Below are 19,875 nucleotides of genomic sequence, written 5' to 3'. Positions count from 1 at the left end.
CGTTACGGGGGCCGTAATAGCCATTATGACCTGTATCGTAAAGGTAACGGTGGTGGCCGGCCACCGTCACCGTTACAGAACACCTTGGTTGATAGGTCGTGCCGACATTGTTGAAGTTGAAGGCACAACCTTGTGGGAAAATGCCGATTGGGGTGCTAAAGACCATGGCCTCCACGTCCTCTAGGGCCATCCGGATTTGGTTGTATCCAGAGTAGCTGTCCACAAAGGATATGGTAGAGTAGCTAATGGTGTTGTCAATGAGGAGTTCTGTGATTTGGGTAACGAGAAGTCGTCCTTAGGACAGGCCTCGTTGAGGTCATAGAAGTCTATGCAAACCTTAATTTGCTTATCTTCTTTTTCACTGAGATGATGTTCGAGACCCATTGAGGGTACTTATTCTCTCTAATTAATCCAACTAAATCTCTCCAATTAATCCATCTAAGATGAGCTTATTGACCTCTTCTTCAAATTGCATAAACTTTGGGCGAAAGTGCCCCCTGCGTTTGCTTAAAAATCTTTTTCTCGTTGGAGATGTTGAGCGTAAGAATGGCCAACTTTGGATTCAGCTATGACATTTCCAAGTATGTCTAGGTAAATACGTCTTTCAACTCGTTTAGGAGGTCAATGTACTTGTTGACCTTATTCAGGGAATGCTGGTGTTGAGATGGGTCAGGCGAGGCTACTCTTGAGAATCGAGGTTGACTTCTCGTAGGTTGTCAATAGTGGGCTTGCTACCATCTCTGATTTTGGCTAGTGCTGAGCTTGGCTTAGCAAGCATAATGCCTACCCCCTGTCCTACAATTAATTCGAGGACCTCAAAGATCTGATGGATGGATGCCTTGGACCTTGACAGGAGGTGGATGATGACACACTCTGCCCCCAGACCACACCTTTTGGTTTAACTCCATATATTGGATGCTTCGTCCTGGCCGGTGATCTCAATTCTGAGGGCTTTACATGGTCAAACCCTATTTTTTTCATAATGCTCCTACTTGCAAAGCTGTAACACTGTAGTTCAAAGGGATCAAGCTTATCCTGCTCGGAGTAGTCACCATTGGGCTGCGGTTCGAAGTGATTGTTGTAGGCTTCTGCGTGTGTAGCCTTAGCAGCACACTGAGTGTCTGAGGTATCTAGTGCAATGGCTCAAGTGCCTCGAGTTTATGAAGCTAGATTGTGAAGCTTGTTTGTAGAACTTCCAGTGTCTTAGATGAGACAAGAGTCAACAGAGATTGTCCTGGTTGTCACAGATATTGTGGTATGTAGTGGAACTTCTTTGTTTGTTCAAGCTTTTGGTTGACGGTCATAGAAGAACTAGGAGGATTGTGAGCCTTGTCCTTGCTTACGATCTCCTCGACCTTGGAGCTACCGGGTCTGTCGATCTTCTTCTTGTTGACGATGACCTTGGTCTTGGGCCTGGAATGTTAAGGGAATTAGGTGCCTTAGTGGCTTCTTTCTCGTTAGCAGCAGTTGTCATAATATTGAGCATCTGCAAGGTATGACTTTGCAACCGTGTAGGGGTTGATGTCAGTGACCACCCTTTTTTGGATGCCATTCTCGCAGTACTTGAAGCACTAGTGGAGCAACAAAAGGACGATGTTGTAGTGATGCATCCACAAGTAGCCAAGCAGCAGGGTATAGGTGGTAAATATGTTGATGACCTAGCAGGTGACCTTGGTCAATAGCTTGCCTATCTTAGAGACAATGGTGATTGCCCCCATAGCGTACTAACCATCTTGATTAAAAGCCTTGTATCATCAGACTGCTGTCTTGCAAATTGGTGAACCCGGAGGTTAGCTTCTTTATGTTTTTAGTGACATGAGATTAGCTGTGAAGCAGCTATCCAGCGTGATGCCGTTGATGTTGACAACTTGGATGTAGCCGATGACCATGAGGGGTCAACTCTGTTCCTTTTCGAGCATGATAGCTTCAATTAAGGTGATAGTGGCCATGCACTTGGCAACCTAAGATGCTTCTATATGGCTGTTCCTGCTTTGGCTCTTGTCATGGTCATCGTCCTTAGCCTCGAACTTGACTAAGAAGAGCTCTCGGGTATTGTCATTCAAGAGGGTATGCACGAGGGCCTAATGGTAAGATCGGGAGAGGCACATGGCATTATAAATGCTTAGCTTGTTAGGAATTCTCTTGGGATGCGCCAAGATATGATAGATAACTAGAGGAGCTTCTGGGAGAGGCTGGTTGCCCTCGACAGGTGCTGTGCCTGTTGCCTTCCTTGGTTCATTAGGAACCAGGTCCTGAGCCTTATTGGGTTCGGATGACTGTGGAGTCGTATATCAAGAAGATATTTCCCAACTCAGAGAGCGACTTGTTCAGCCTCAGTCGGGGCATAAGGATTTGAGTCGTTGGGAATGCCCTCAATGACCGCAGAAGTCATATCACAGATGGACTGGAGGAGCCTGCAGAGGGCCTTGAGAATGCACTTGAATGTGTCGGGCATATGGTGGCTTCCATTTGATACATGCTTTGCTTGAAGATCGTAGCAGAGACAACACTCTACTATTGTCTCCTCAGATACTGGGAGAGACTGGCAGTAGCAATGGAGGTTCCAATAGCGCTGAATGAAGTTGAGAGTATTTTCTCCAGAGTGTTGTTTAACTATCTTAAGCTGGTCACTGGCCACCATGACACCATTTGGTGGAAGCGCACAATGAAAGCCTCTTGCAGGTCTGCCCACAACTGAAAGGCATGTGCTGGCGGGGAGAGATAACCATGGCCTCACCAGGAGATGGAAGGAGAAAGGGAAATATCGGAGCAGCCGAGCGGGTATCCTTCTATAACATTTCACGGGCGCGGGCCACCTTCTCGTATGTGACGAGGTGGTCAACTGGTCACCATTGTGGGACAATTTGAAGAGAATCTGAATGGGTGTTGCCTTGTAGGCCTTAGCTTGAGAAAAGTTTCGGGAATGAGGAAACTAGGGCATAGTAGCTAGCAGTCACCTCACATGGTTGGCATGGGCTTCCATGTAATATTGTATCGATGTATCGCTTTGGTCAGAGGGACCTCATGGCGGCTGCCTCTTTGAGAAGTTGGAAGGAGAGTCAGTGGCGCCTAGCTTCCGTGTGTGTGTAGGCCAGCACTTCGTTCGCCTGCCTCTGCAAATTCATGTTCAGGCTGCTCTCCTAGCCATGGTAATGTGAGAGCAAGTATCCTCCTCATCAGGACATTGATATGGGCACTCACTGGGGAACTTTTTCTAATAGATGAACTCCTAAGAGGGGTGGAGGTGCGCCTCGGGACGAAGAAGTGACAAATCCCTCTGATGGCTACTGAATCATACCAATTTTGGGCAGGGCCATGGGAGACTGGTGGAAGTGTTTGATGTGGCAACATGAATCAGATTTCTCACAAGGTCACTCCTTTATGTACTGGATGAGATTCTGTATTGGCATCTCAACACCAAAAAAGTGATAGGATACTGACTGGAGCCTCTTGCGTGTCCTCTGCCTCTTAGAAGACTGGTGAGTCCTTAGGCAAGCCGAGGTGGATGACAAGGTGTTAGGGGTGAGTGGTGATGGAGATATGCATCGAACAACCTTTGGTAATTGATTCTGAAGCTGTCATCACTGTCCTCATCACTAGCATGTGGAGAACTGACTTGCATATCTTTGATGTGCATTGGGAGTACATCCCAGAATATCTTATCACAATCATCTCAAGGGGCATTAGGCGGGACCCCACACCTTTTGGTGAGACAAGCCTAGCAGGGAAATATGAAGAATAACAGATGTTGTTGACCCCTTGGTCCAGGAGGTTGTCAGGATCGACCTGTTTCTTCTGCTTCTTGGTCTTGCGGTGAGCAGCGCCAACATCCCTGGGCATCAGTATCAATGGCTCGTTTCCGTTTGGCCTTCACAGCGCAGTCATGCTCTTGTCGGAGTCGATCTAGAGAGGCGCTAAGGCTCCATTTGATGTGTGTAGGCCTGTTTTGGGAGTGACAAACTCCATGGCAACACTCCTATTTCTTCTTTTAGGTGAGAGAACAAAATAATTTATCTTATTTGTGTAATGGTAATTCACAAACATTATTGGTATGATTTTGGGCTGTTGCTCTAGTTTTGGATGTTTCCCATGCTGCTCTTTTCATTTTTTAGACTCTTAATTAGGAAAAAATGGAGAATCTCCAAGCCGAATTGTCAGTTGTAGACTCATTTTAGATCTTATTTAATTGTTTCATTTCCTCTTTTCATCTTTTTTGATAGGATCCTAAAGAGAAGGCTAAATCAGAGACAAGGGATTGGCTAAACAATGTGGTATGCCAAAGTTTATTGCTCATCTTTGTTTTTCTTTTTCTGTTTCTTGTGCTTGAAAAACTTTCAGGTGAAATCGAGTAAATTATTATTCCTTGCTTACATGTTTGAAGTTTTCATCATGTTGAAAACTGGCATGATGAAATTTCCTAGGATTTGTTGAGTGGGTGGATTACTATATGTTGATTTCTTGTGGATGATCTTCCAATAACCCTTTTTCCACATCAATCGTTTCTCATAAATTCTCTCTGCTCTAGCTACGTGATTATATTTTGTTTCTATCTTAAAAAAAAGAACAACAAAAGAAGAAAAGAAATTATCTTCTCTAGTTCAGCCCCGATTAGTTAGGATTTATTAGTAGTATTGCAATGTCAGTTGTATCCTGTAAATTTAATTATGGCTGCATTTTATTCAACGTAGATGTCTTTGATCTTTGCAGTTCATTTTCTATGTTGTTTGACCATCTGTAGTTTGGTTTGATGTGGAAATGAAAAGTGGCTGTCCAACATGTATCTATCTCTTTTATAGGTTGGGGAGCTGGAGTCTCAGATTGATTACTTTGAAGCTGAGATTGAGGGGCTTTCAGTGAAGAAAGGAAAGATGAGGCCTCCTCGATTGGTTTATTTCCATCCCATATTCTGTTGTTACAGTGACAGCTATGCCGTTTTGTCGAATTGCTCATAGATTTACTTTTGAGTTTTATGTTTGATGAAATCACTGTTTTGCAGACACATTTAGAGGCATCCATTGTTCGGCATAAGGCTCATATAATAAAGCTAGAATTGATTTTGAGACTGCTGGATAATGATGAATTAAGTCCGGATCAGGTTAATGATGTTAGAGATTTCCTAGAAGACTATGTTGAACGCAATCAGGTGAGTATTTTCCATTTGTTCTATCAAATATTTATTACTTTTGTTTTCTATTTTAATTTTCAGTGTTTCTGACGTAAAGATCTGTGGAGTTGCAGAATCCATTCTTTGTTTTTTTTTTTTTGTTTGTTTTTGTTTTTCTTGTTTCTGTCTACCTTACTAACAAAATGCTGCTTTTGCAAACTTTTTTTTTTCTTTTCTTTTTTCCTTTTTTTTTTGGGGGGGTCTTTTTATAGCCTGTCTTTTACAAATTTTGCAATATATGTGAAGGAGGATTTTGATGAATTTAGTGATGTCGACGAGCTTTACAACTCTTTACCGTTAGACAAAGTGGAATCACTTGAAGATCTGGTTGCAATTGTTCCTCCTGCTCTTGTAAAGGTAACTTCAATTGGATGATATGTTTCAGTTGATAATTGTCTATCATTTAGAGGCTTGTTTTAAGCACTATATAAACTTGTAACATTCTATTGATTATTCATAGTTTTTGTTTGGGTTTTGTTACATTTTCTATGGATGCTAATTTACATGAATCTTTAACTTCTTAGATTATCTTTTATGAACTATTACATGAATCCTGTGCTGTCATTCCACTGTATATAGGACGATATCCTCAATTAAACCACGGGTCATCAATCTTTTGTTACTACCTCCACATCCTTTGAGGCCTTCCCCTTGTCCTTTTATAGCCTTCAACTAGAACTGACTCACCCCTAACAGGTGCAGTTCCTAATCTCTGATGCACATAGCCAAACCATCTAAGTCTACTTTCCATTACCTTATCACCTACTGGGGCTTCTCTTGAGTCCTAAGTTCCCTCAAACGCAATCATTTCTAATTCCATCATTTCTTGTCTGGCCACTCATTCGTATCACCATCTTCATTTCAAATATATTCATTCTACGAACATGTTGTTCCTTGACAGCCCAACATCTTGTCCCATAAAGCATGGCTGGTCTTAAAGCTATCCTATAAGATCTCCCCTTCATTTTGATTAGCATACACGGATCACATAAACTCTAGAGGCACGTCTTGACTTCATCATGTATGCCTGATGTAGGAACAAACCAAAATAGGGCACTCCAAAACTCAGGTGGGCCACGTGAGTTTTATGCTATTCCCTGTGGTGTGACCCACTTGACTTTTGCATCTAGCTGATTCTTGGGGTACACATAAATACATACATACATACATACATACAAACATACCTGTTCGTCATGTGTGTCCCACCTGGATGAAGGGTCAACTAGGCCATTGCAAAACTATGTGGGCTACACCTTGTGATTTGGAGGTTTTATGGATGATCATACACTATTCCTTATGGTGTGGCCCACTTGAATTTTGGATCTAGCTGATTCTTGGGGAGTCCCATTTCCATGATGTGGTGTCTAATGCATGCTTTGGATGTCTGACGCACATCACAGTGGGCCTCACATGTAGTTGCCTATGAGACATGGTCAATTGCATGTGATTAGATACTCTCTCTCTCTCTCTCTCTAGGGCTGTACATTGAGCCGAGTCGAGGTGGGCCAAGCTTGGCTTAACTCGTCCGTGCTCTCCTCGAGCCCAAGCTGGGTCTCGAGCTTACCATTGGAGCTTGACTTGTTTGCTAAACCTTTCGAGTCGAGCTAGTGGATCGAGTTGAGGCGAGCTTACTTTGAGTCGAGTCGAGCCTGCTCCCAACCCGACCCAACTCGCACCCGACTCAACCTAGCAACGCGACCCAACCGGCACCCAACTCAACCCATCCACCTGACCCAACCCAGCCACTCGACCCAACTGACTCAACCTGCGCGTGACCCAACTCCCAAATCAAATATTCAATTAATAATATATATATATATATATATATATATATCATAGAGCCATAGAGGTACCTTGATGTTGAGAGAGAGAGAAAGAGCTCGGGCTAGTGGCTGAGTGCAGGCCGTACGGTTGAGATGAGTCGGGCAGATGATGTGTTGAGAGAGAGAGAGAGAAGCTCGGGCGCGACGGGTTGGCTAAGGAAGGGAAAGGGTAAGAAACGGGCGGATGGGTTGGGTAGTGTAGGGTTTAAGTTTTAACTTTTTTTTTTTTAAATATATATATATATATATATTGAGTCGAGCTTCGAGTTCGAGTTCGAGTCGAGTCGAGTCAAGATCCACTATGATTGAACTTGGCTCATTTTCAAAACGAGCTGGGTCATATGAAGTTTGGCTCGCCTCGAGTCGTCGTTCAAGCAGAGCGAGCTTTTCGAGCTAGCTTGGCTTGTGTACAACCTATCTCTCTCTCCCCCCATCTGCATGTTTGTGTGGTGTACATGTATAAATAGATAGATATGTATTACAACATAGTGATAGTGAATACTTTATGTCAGAGAAGAAAATAATTTTAGAAAGAAGAAAAAGCCATATAGGACTGGACATCCAGCCCTTATTTATAAATGTGGAGGTGTATAATTACAATATGCCTTTATCACTGAAGAAAGAAAGGAGGGAAAAGAGGAAAAACATCTTAAATAGAAGTAACGCAAGGACCAAAGGCTCAACAAGCCTACACACAGATGTCTACACTCCCCTCAAGCCGAGGCATAGATACCAATCATGCCCATCTTGCTACGAATATGTCGTCCAACTTTTGTAGTAAGAGCCTTAGTCAAGATATCTAACGAAACAAACAGAGTGGAAATAATGCTAGCAACAACCTTCTCACAAATAAAGTTACAATCTGCTTCAATATGTTTTGTTCGCTCATGAAAAGAAGGATCAGAAGTTATATGAATTGCAACTTGATTATCATAATACATAGGCACAAGAGTCTTCATAGGAATTTCCAATTCAATAACAAAACTTTTCAACCACATAATTTCACATACATATTTGCCATAGCACAATGGTTGGCCTTGGCATTGGACCAAGCAACAATTGTCTGCTTTTTTGTCGTACAAGTAACTGAATTACCTTTGAAAAAAGTATAGTTGTTTGTTGTAGAGTGTTGATCATTTAGTGATGCTACCCAACACTCCCCCTCAAGCCGAGGCATAGATACCAATCATGCCCATCTTGCTACGAATATGTTGTCCAACTTTTATAGTAAGAGCCTTGGTCAAGATATCTAATCTTGCTACGAATATGTTGTCCAACTTTTATAGTAAGAGCCTTTGTCAAGATATCTAATCTTGCTACGAATATGTTGTCCAACTTTTATAGTAAGAGCCTTAGTCAAGATATCTAATGAAACAAACAGAGTGGAAATAATGCTAGCAAAAACCTTCTCACAAATAAAGTTACAATCTGCTTCAACATGTTTTGTTTGCTCATGAAAAGCAGGATTAGAAGCTATATGAATTGCAACTTATTATCATAATACATAGGCACAGGAGTTTTCATAGGAATTTCCAATTCAATAACAAAACTTTTCAACCACATAATTTCATATACATATTCGCCATAGCATGATAGTTGACCTTAGCATTGGACCAAGCAACAGTTGTTTGCTTTTCTGTTGTATAGGTAACTGAATTACCTTTGAAAAAAGTATATTTGTTTGTTGTAGAGCGTTGATCATTTAGTGATGCTACCCAATCTGCATCAGAATATCCTTCAATATCAATAAATGGGATGCCACTGTCCTAGAGAAGACTTAATGTAGCGTAAGATGCGGCGAATTGCTTTGAGATGACCAGAACGGGGAGAATGCATGAACTGACTAACCAAACTGCATGAGATATATCTAGGTGAGTAATTGTCAAATATATCAACCGCCCACCCAATTGCTAGTAGTACATATGCCACAAAGGTTCTTATTCACTTCCAATAGAGAATCGATAGGTTTGATACCAAGATTACTCGTTGAATTCAAGAAGGGCATATTTGCATTAAGACAAAAGTATGCCCTTCTTAGAATTAGAGACTTCAATTCCAAGAAAATATTGTAACAACCCCAAATCTTTGATGTCAAGCAACTTGTTATAATTTCAACTCAGAAATACCACTAACATCATCACCTCGTAACGAGTATATCATCCACATAGACAATCATGATAATGAGACCCTGCACATGCCTCTTAACAATCATAGAATGATCTGAGTGAATATGAACTAAAGCACCACTAAACTTCTCAAACCAAGCTCATGAAGTCTGCTTCAATCCATATATAGCATCCTTAAGACGACATGCCTTCATTTCTTCCCTCTTTCCAGCAAATCTAGGAAGAGGAATCATGTAGATCTCCTTAGTCAAATCACCATTTTAAAAAGCAAGCTTAACATCTAACTGGTACAAAGGCCAATGCAAATGATCAATTAGAGAAATGATCACCCATACGGAATTCATCTTGGCAACTGAAGCGAAGGTCTTAGAGTAATCCTCACCAAAGGCATTTATAAATCCTTTACTTACTAGACAGGCTTTATGTTAAGCTCTACCGCCATAAGGGTTGTACTTGGGAGCATACACTTAGCAACAACCCACTGAATTCATCTCAGTTGGTAACTCAATCATCTCCCATGTATGATTCTTTTTAAGGGCAACAACACCTCCTCAATAGCTTTTCGCTACAAAGGAGAATTGGGAGCCTCCACTAAAGTGCAGAAAGAAAGGATTTGTGTGCTGGAGATGGAATGATAGGGAACAAAACATTGAATAGGATTAGAAGTGTCTAAATATGGATCAATATAAATAGGCAAATTGGTAGGAACATTATTAGTACCCATCGCCAAGGGAGCATGCTTCGTGGTGTTGTGATGGAGATTTGGAGTATAAAGATTCTTTCTTTCGTATGCCTTAAAGTTTGATTTTTTGAAATCCGAAACAACCTTGTTTCTAACATTATTAGGTTTAGAAGGGACATACACTACTTGATCAAACTCAAGGATAGGAACCATGAGAACCATAGACTTGTGCTCTCGTTGTTCAATAAAAAAGTATGAAGCTTCTTAAAAGGAAAAAAATTGAACATCGATAATGACAATAATGCTTTTTAGTGATTAGATCAAAACACTTAAACCCCTCTTTATGAAGACGAATCTCCTAAGAAAATACATTTGATAGCCAAATTTGACAATTTATTTTTATGAGGATCAATGTTATAGGCATAACAAACACACCCAAAGACTCGAAAAGCGAATTTCTGAGATAGGATAAAAAGCCAAAAAATATTGAGTGGGTTATTACCCAATAAGAACCTTAGTAGGTAGCTGATTAATTAAATAACAAGCAGGAAGAACAACATCTTACTAAAAAGATTTAGGAACAAACATACCAGTAAAAAGGGCACATTTAACTTCTAGGAGATGTTTATTTTTTCATTCAACAATTCCATTCTTTCGTGGTGGGGTATATGCACAAGTGGTTTGAGAATTAATACCATGCTTCCGAAGATAAGATATTATAGTATGAGAAAGATATTCCTTTGCATTATATGTACAAAGTCTACCAATATTCATATTAAATTGATTTTTGACACAACTTTGAAATACTTTGAAAATTGAGGCAACCTCATCTCTATTTTTCATTAAATAAATCCACATTATACGAGAAACGTCATCACTAAAGGAGACATGATATTTCAATCCATTAGAAGCAATAAGAATTGGAACTTATACATTAGAATGAACCAAAGAAAAATCTACTAGACTTGCTTTCCACAGGCGAATAAATAGACTTATTATTATTATTATTATTTTTTGAAATATGACATTAGTATTAAGAAACAGAAAATTACAGAAAAAAGGAGAGAGAGTCCGCTGAGGGGGCAGACTCAACTAAGCTCCAATAAAATTAAGACCACAACCCTTCAAAAAATCTACATGAGTAGCCCATTCTATCATTAAACGCTTAGCCTTTGAGGTAACAGCTTCTACGATATTCGAAACATCCGTAAAACATCTCCCATTTCTTTCTTCCCAAACAACAAAAATGGCCATCGTCCATAACATGGTCCTCTTCTTACCTATTTTAACCCCAAGCCAAGCATGAAGGAATTGATCCATTGCTCCAGGAACGCACCAACTAATGTTGAACAACAAACAAAAATCAGACCAAATTCCAGTGATGAAAGGGCAATGCACTAGAAGATGATCGACTGTTTCTTCACTCCGCATACAACATAGACAGATATTTGCAAGGACCATCCCCCTTTTCCTCAGATTATCTATTGTAAGGATTTTCTTCTAGCCGACTAACCAACCGAAGGCCACGATCTTAGGGGGAGCCCAGGGTATCCCAAATCGGTTACGATACGGCCATATCGGTCGATACGTAACGGTAATGGCCGACACTGTTACGCGATATGGGGTTGAAACGGTCGTTACGGAAGTCTGTGACCATAACGGCCCCCGTAACGGCTGTTACGGACCCGTAACAGAGCCTTGAAAAAAAAAAAAGAAAAAAAAACTTACCCTTTTTCCTTTCTTTTCTTCTTCTTCTTCTTCTCTTTCTTCTTCTTTTTCTTCTTCTTCTTCTTCTCGGCCAGCTGCGGCAGCGGCCTTGGCCTTGGCCTTCTTTTCTTCTTCTCTCTCTCTCTCTCTCTCTGTTCTTTCCCTCTTTCCCTCTTTTTTCTTCTCTCTTCTTTCCCTCTTTTTTCTTTTCGGTTTCCCTCTCTCCCTTTTTTTTTTTCTTTTCGCAGGTGTCACGCTAAGACGAGCGCTTAGCTGCTGTAGGTACGTGCATGCTAAGACGAGCGCTGACACTCCTCGATCTTCGAGTTGTACGAACAATTCAAAGGAGATCAAAGTTATGTGGGCTCCACAGTGATGCATTTATTATATCTACACCATTCATCTATTTTTAAATATCATTTTAGAGCATTACCTAAAAAATGAATCGTATCCAAAGATCGTCTGGACCACACCAAAAATAGCAGCGGAAATGATAATTTTCATCGTTAAAAATTTCTTAGGGTCCACTGTAATGTTTATTTTTCATCTAACCTATTAATTGGGTCACATTGACGTGGATGAAGGGAAAACACACATGTCAACTTGATTTAAAACTTTTGTAGCTCCCAATAAATTTTTAATGGTGGACGTTTAATTATTGTTGTTCTTATGGTGTAGTCCACTTGAGCTTTGGATGTGCCACATTTTTTGGCTCATGCCCTAAAATTATTTGGCAAAATGGATGGACGGTGTGGATATAACACATTCATCACGGGTGGGGCTCAAAAAACTTTGACACGTGTGCTACACTTCACAATTCGAGTCCCGCCTAATTCGAGCCCTTAAAAAATTGTACACTAGACATATATTAACTTAAAATTTACCAATTAAATTATGGATTGCAATTGCTAACTCACAATGCCAAAATCAAATTGTCTGAATAGTTTTAATTGTTAATTTGTGGACTTTTATTTTTTAAAATAAGGCCTTTTGATATTTTTCATGATTCACTATCCAATAAATGTCCACCAATTCATAAGTGGGATAATGGCAATAAATTGCATGAATTTGAGGCTAATTTGGGGCATAGATTGGTCCTCCAAGCCAGCCCCAAATTGGCAACGCCATCTACCTAAATTTAATTTCATTTTTTTAAAGAACTATTGGGAGAAATGATATCAAATTGTTAAGTATATAAATTAGATATTTAGAAAATTAAATATATGAATTTTGTAGTCAAATTCAGGTTACTGGTTCAAAAATTAAACAGACAGTCCGATACAACTTCTCACCAAAGAATGGACCGTTACACCACCATAAACATGTTCCTATTTATAAACGAATGCATATTTGGAATGCTTAGAATATTGCGGATTTAATCCATACTTTTTCATATTTTTTTGGCAAAAGAAAATAAAACTTTGCGCCGTTACGGGCCGTTACAGCCCCATATCGCCGTTACGCCCCCGTATCTGTATCGGTTTTGGAGGGCACCGTTACGCCAACTGATACCGATACAGGATACCTTGGGGGAGCCGAGTATTTCCAGATGTGAAAGGGCTGCTGAGACTCTTTAGCAACCAGGTTACTATGAAGCAAATTATATAGAGATTTAATAGAAAACCTGCTAGTCTTATCTAGTCTCTAGATTAATCTATCTTCATTTGATTGATTTGGAATAATTGTATGAATGCATTCCAGGAGGTTCGCATATTCACTGATCTCCCAGTCTTGTAGATTCCTTCTGCAAATTAGATTCCAAACTATTGTCTCCAGCAACAGTATAACAACCAGCCACAGGAATATCTTTGATAGGCGCAAGAAGGTAAATGTTCGGAAATCTAGCTTTGAGAGGAACATCACCCACCCAAATATCTTCCCAAAATCGGAATGTGAAGCCCTTACCAAGGTCGAAACCGACGCCTTTGAGGACCTCCTTTTTCATCTTTAGGATACCCTTTTAAATAGCCGACGCCCTGTCTGCCGACGAGTCTTTAATCCACCAACCACCTGCTGATTTTCCGTATTTACTTATGATAATGATATTCGAGAGATTCCCATCTTCCGACCCTAATCTCCAAATCCACTTCCCTAGAAGAGCCTGATTCATTGTTTTTAGGTCTTTAACCCTTGCTCCGCCTCCTTGAATATGATTACACACCTCTTTCCAGTTTAAGAGACGAAATTTCTTCTTGTCTTCCTTACCATGCCATAGGAAGTTGCGTCCTAGATTTTCAAGGATAGCCATGACGGAGCTCAGGCATCTGAAAACTAACATGAAGTACAACGGTAAATTAGAAAGAGCAGCCTTGATAAGGGTGAGTCGTCCTCCCATGGATAAATAACGACATTTCCATCTAGCGAGGTATTTTTGGAACCTAGATATGTCCTTCTCCCATAGATACTTTGGAGGCGAACCTATACATAGAGGGAGCCCAATGAAGGAAGTCGAGAAAGAGGCCGGAGAACAATCAAAGACTTTGGCGTATGAATTGAGCTTCACGATCTCCATATTGACCCCGAACATCTTAGATTTCACCAAATTAACTCTCAAACTAGACACGGCCTCAAAGCAGCGAATCGTAGTGCGGAGATTATCCACCTTATCTGGACTAGCTTTGGAGAAGATCAAAGTATCATCCGCAAACTAGATATGTCAGATCGGGTTAATCACACCTTTCATTTTAATTCTACCTAGAATACCTTCAGATTGACTTTTATGCAACAATCTAGAAAGAGCTTCTCCCACAATGAGGAAAAGAAGTGGAGATAAGGGATCGCCTTGCTGCAAACCTCTCTTACTCTTGAAGAAACCTTTTGAGGACCCGTTGAGAAGAATTGAAAAGTAAGTTGATCCGATGCATTCACCCATCCACGCTCTCCATTTGTCTCCAAACCCCATTTGCTTCATCATGTATTCCAAAAAGTCCCAATCCACGTGATCATATGCCTTTTCAATATCCAACTTGCAGATAATGCTCTTCGACCCGGACCTATGGCTAGAATCCAAACATTCGTTAGCTATGAGAGTGCAATCCACTATTTGTCTGCCTGAAATAAATGCACTTTGATTACCTGATATGATCTTTCCTATAACCTTCTTTAGACGGGTCGCTGTAACTTTATCTAGAATTTTGTAAGGCCTCCCTACCAAGCTGATCGGTCTAAAGTCTTTGAACGTAGTTGCCCCCGAAATTTTAGGAATTAGGGCTATGAATAAATAGACTTATGATGTTTGAATTAAATACGAGCATCACACTGCAAGTTCTTGACATCACTAAAGTTGACTAACTGAGGTAACAACGACCGTAAGACTAGAGGGATGACCAAACCCACAATGCCAAATATAAAGGTCTTCCTTAACGCTTAGACACTCACTTATCTGACTTGAAGTATTTGAATGAAGAATACATAATCCATCATTCTCATGTTCACCACCAAGCAAGTTCTTCTTCTTCTTCAGATCCTGAAAGATAATGATCAAGATAAAAGGTCACATACATTGTTTGAAGTATCCTCAAAATTATTGAAATATCCCCGAAATTATCCTTATCTCCAGCTCGATGATATCGATAACACTAGTAGTATCATAAATTCCAGGTATCAACAATGTATCACTAAGTATCGCCAATATTTTCAATTGTGTAAATTTCAGGTGTAGCTTGTATTGCCAATGTATCGATATCGCCGATATTTTTGATTGTGTAAATTCTAGGTGTCGCATGTATCACAACTGTATTGACGATATTCTGATAATATCGCTAACGCATCGATATCACTAAAAATCTGTTTATTAAGAAATGTCCATTTCAAATTTTTTATGGGCACATGGTAGTATGTAGTGTTCAATTTGTCAATGATAATATTGATAATATCTCGATATTATCGTTATCGTAACCAATGTTTGAAATATCGGTATCGCATCCATGGGATGCGGATATGTATTGATTATCGCATGGGATATCTCGGTTGTATCGCGTAATGTATTGCTGTTGTTGGAAACATGGGGAAACATTGGAAATTGGTCGAATTTTTCAATGAAATTTCAATTATCATTAAAAAAGACATCAATGCACACTTACAAATCAAAACATTACAAAAAACAAGTGCATATAATAGGTATTCTTTATATGGGGTCCTAACCTATGCGTTGTCTAATTGAATTGATGCAATTATATTCAAAGTATATTCATATAATTTATAAATGTAAGAAGATGTGTGGAAACACAAATAATACATTCAAAAGAAAAAGAAGAATCAGTAAATTAGGTTACATACATGTTTGATTTTATGTTTGGACACAGAATGCAATCGATTTGCAAGAAATTGGGAAAATTTAAATTTTTTCAAATTTTCGCAAATTGATCATTCTATTCCAAATCTCAAAATCGAAGCTCTCAATCCATGGTTTTTCATGCAAAACATGAAAAAACATGGATTTGTAACAATTTGACTCTGATTTAACATGATTTATAGAAAAAAAGGATTGAAAATAAAAAATGCTCACCGGATCGAACTTGTGGGATATATCCCACTATTTGTGCGTTTCATATCGCACAGGTGGGATACAAGAAATATCGTGGGATATGTCGGCCAATATTGTCGATATTTAAAACACTGATTGCAACATGCATGATAACAAGACCACAATCTTTCATTTCCTTTTCAGTTAATGATTTTTTTTTTTTTTTTTTTTTGGGCGAAATATCGTGTTTTGTTGATATTCTGAAATATTGATGGATGTTTGGATGGAAGGTTGGATAGATGGTTGGATGGGATGGTTGGACCGAGTTCTTATGATGACACATGCTTTTAGGGCCCCATTAAATGGAAACTGATTATGTATGCATTCTTTTTACATTTTTTTAATATTCCTCAATAAGCAAATATATGTATTTTAGCATCTCTTGAAGTTTCACTAAAAATTCCACCATTTTCCCCATGTTTCCCTGCATTTCCGATTATCAGCGATGTTATTGGCGATATCGATATTGTTTCTGTATCCCTACCCAATGTAACTTGTAGCGATACCGATGCTTCGAACACTGGTCACAACACAATTTAGGTCCTTAGTAATCTGACTAAAAGACAACAAATTAGGCGCAATATTAGGAACCAATAAAACAGAGGACAAGGAGAATGACGGAGAAACAAAAATAGTACCCTTTCCCCCAATAGGTTTTAGTAATCTATATCTACTAATTCCAAATGACCTAAATTTAAATGAGTAAATGAAGAAAAAGAAAAAGATGTACCTGTCATATGATCAGTAGCCTCTCAATCAATTACCCAAGGAATTAACGCAGAAGTAGCATGAAGAGCAGTGATAATATTACCTGTTTGAGCTAAGGAAATAGATGAGGAGACCTTATTCTGAGTGACATCTCTTAACAATGCATCATGCTCGCTTTTTGATAGATGGACCACATCACTAATTGATAGAACCATAAGTTTAATCTTCAATAAAAAAAGGAAAAAAGAAAAGAAAAAAAGAACCACAGGTGAAGTTGCGTAAGGCATCGAATCCCCAATAGTAATTTGAGAATCCCTGCCATTTGAAGCTGCCGAATTGATTGCTTAGCCCTGTCGTCGACCATAAAGGATCTAGTAATAGTCAACAGTATGTCTATGTCTACCACAATGAGTGTGCAATCGATCTATGCCACGACCAAGACCATGGCCATGACCTTCTCTTCCTATGCCTTTACCATGGCCAACACCAACATTATCAAAATTTATGAATCCCGTCACTAGAACGGATTTTTCAACCACAATTTATCCCATAGCAGTGCGGCACATCTCATCACGTAATAGTAATGCATATACACTTGCCAAGAATCTGAGTGTGGGCCAATTTAAACTCAGGATTAAGACCTGACAATAATTTAAAAAGACTTTTCTTCTCAATGCTTTTATATGACTCTGCATTTACGGAACACAAATTGAAGATCATCCAACAAAGACAAATCACGCATCTTGGCATAATAATTTGACATTGATCTCTCCCCCTGTCTTAAATGACTAATTTCTTGATAAATATTATCAGTGCAGGCCATATTGTTCTGATAAGCATACAATTCGTAAGCCGTCAACCAAATCTCATGTGCAATAAAAAAAAAACTTCAGTAACCTCTAGTTCTATAGAACCGTGTCAAGAAACAAATTGTTTGATTTCCATTCACCATATGAGGGATCGGTCCTAGGTAGTTCTTATATATTGCATATATATATCAACTTTTGTTTCCTGCAACAAACATCTCAACATCTTTTGATCATTGAAGATAATTGTAAAACTTAAGTTTAGGTATTGTAATCTATAACTCAGGATTCTCAGAATGAATAACTAACATCTCCATTTTGAAGTTGATGGGATCAATAGTCTCAAATGTGGAAGATGCGACCATAGCCCTAGAAAATAAATAAATAAATAAATAATCAAAAGAGTACCAAGCCAGCCCACAAAAAGAAGAGAAAGGGATATTTTGACTAGCAAAGCTTGATACTCTTCATAAATCTTGGCAATCTTCTAGCAGGAAACAAAATTACATGATTGTTGCCCTCAAACATTTGCTGTAACCCTTTGACTATGCAACATTGGGTAATGGTTTTTGATGTCCGCATTAGAAGCTGAGAAAGAGAAGGTGAGAGTATAAGTTTACTTGGAATAAGATGGTGGGATTTCAAAAGGGTAAAGGTAAGCATTATTTAGAGAAAATCAACAAAAGAATGTTTGTGGATTTTTCAAGTAGAGGTTGCTGAGATGTGGATATGGATGGATGGCTATATAAAAGGAGCGATGATTGATAACATATGGAATAACTATAGGGAGAAGAGGTAGAATGTATGTGTGTGTGTGTGTGGAGAGAGAGAGAGAGAGAGAGAGAGAGAGAGAGAGAGAGAGAGAGAGAGAGAGAGAGAGTTTTAGACGTGCTCACATGCGCAAATAACCTTTTGCACACCTCTTGAGAGAGAGAGACTCGTTGTCGAGAGACTTGCTTCTCACGGTCGTGGAGAGATTTTAGGGTCTTCGAATATGTATTACTCCCACCGGGACCTAGCTAGAGATGGACAAGGGATCTATGTGACCCACCATGATGTATATGTTTTATCCATGCCCCCATCCATTTTGAAAGATCATTTAAGGGCACGAGCCAAAAAAGGAGGCATATTGAAGGCTCAAGTGGACCACACCATGGAAGGCGGTGGAGATTGAAAGCTTACTGTTGAAAACTTCTTTGGGCCCACGAAAGTTTTGGATCAATCTGATATTTGTATTTTCCCTTCATACAGGTTTATGTGACCTTATGAACAAGTTGGATGGCAAATAAACATCACGGTGGGCCTAGGAAGTTTATAATAGTATGAATTCAATCCCCAATGCTTCCTGTGTTGGTGTCCACTTTCAATCTGCCTCCTTCTTGGGCTCATAACCTAAAATAAATTGTAAAAATAAATGGACTTCGTTGATAAAACATATACATCACGGTGGTCCCCACAGATCCCCTGATAGGACCGTACGTCTCTAGCTAGGTCGTGTGGTGGTAGTATCCAATCCACCCCAAGGTTTAAAAGGAAACATCTATCTTATCTAAGTCTTGTGCCCAGACACAAATTGCCTACTAACAGTAGATGATGCTCAATGGCCCCATCTTGATGTATATCTTTTATTCACGCTGTCCATCTAATTTTCAAGATCATTTTAGGGCACGAGCACGAGCCTCAAAATTAGGCAGATCCAAATCTCATGTGGACCACACCATAGGAAATAGTGGCGATTGAATGCCCCTCATTAAAAAATAATTGGGGGCCACAAACATTTTGGACCAAGCTCATATTTGTGTTATTAGTTCGTCCAGGTCTGTGTGATCTAATCAACAGGTGGGATGGCAAAATAAACATTACAGTGGACCCTAGGAAGTTTTTAATGGTTGGTGTTCAATTACCTCTTCTTTCTTATGGTAGGGCCCACATGAGGTTTGGATCTGTCTCATTTTTGGGCTCATGCCCTAAAATGATCTGAAAAAATAAATGGATTGCATAGATAAAACACATACATCATGGTGGGGCCCACAACACTTTAATGGTCAATGACCACTGTTTCTTGTGGTGTGGTCAGTGGTCCACTTGAGATTATGATCTATTTCATTTTTCGACCGATGCTTGAAAATGAACTAGCAAAATGGATGGATGACATAGATATGCAACACATACATTGAGATGGGCTCACGGCCACATCCCACCCACATCGCTGGCTCAGGGTGATGTGCCAAAGACTTTTGCAGGAACTTCCTACAATAGGAAGCTAGGTGGGGCTCACCATGATGTTTGTTAGAAATCCATGCCATTCACCCCTTTTTCCTTATCATGTTAGGA

The 19,875-nt window shown here is 39.6% G+C and overlaps 1 protein-coding gene across 11 annotated transcripts in view; it reads left to right on the top strand.

Annotated features, from left to right (window-relative positions):
• LOC131233962 (general negative regulator of transcription subunit 3-like) overlaps positions 1-19,875 on the top strand; it is a 107,679-nt gene that overhangs the window by 11,385 nt on the left and 76,419 nt on the right. For all 11 annotated transcript variants that reach the window (XM_058230861.1, XM_058230867.1, XM_058230868.1 and 8 more), the window contains exons 4-7: positions 4,221-4,271; positions 4,797-4,886; positions 4,997-5,143; positions 5,411-5,521. In XM_058230861.1, coding sequence (XP_058086844.1) covers positions 4,221-4,271; positions 4,797-4,886; positions 4,997-5,143; positions 5,411-5,521 — 399 coding nt within the window. The remainder of the gene's footprint in view (positions 1-4,220; positions 4,272-4,796; positions 4,887-4,996; positions 5,144-5,410; positions 5,522-19,875) is intronic.

This window comes from Magnolia sinica, chromosome 18 (genome assembly GCF_029962835.1).
Source record: "Magnolia sinica isolate HGM2019 chromosome 18, MsV1, whole genome shotgun sequence".
Lineage (NCBI taxonomy): Eukaryota > Viridiplantae > Streptophyta > Magnoliopsida > Magnoliales > Magnoliaceae > Magnolia > Magnolia sinica.
Note: the sequence above shows the minus strand (reverse complement) of the source record. Positions and strands in the feature narration are given on the sequence as shown.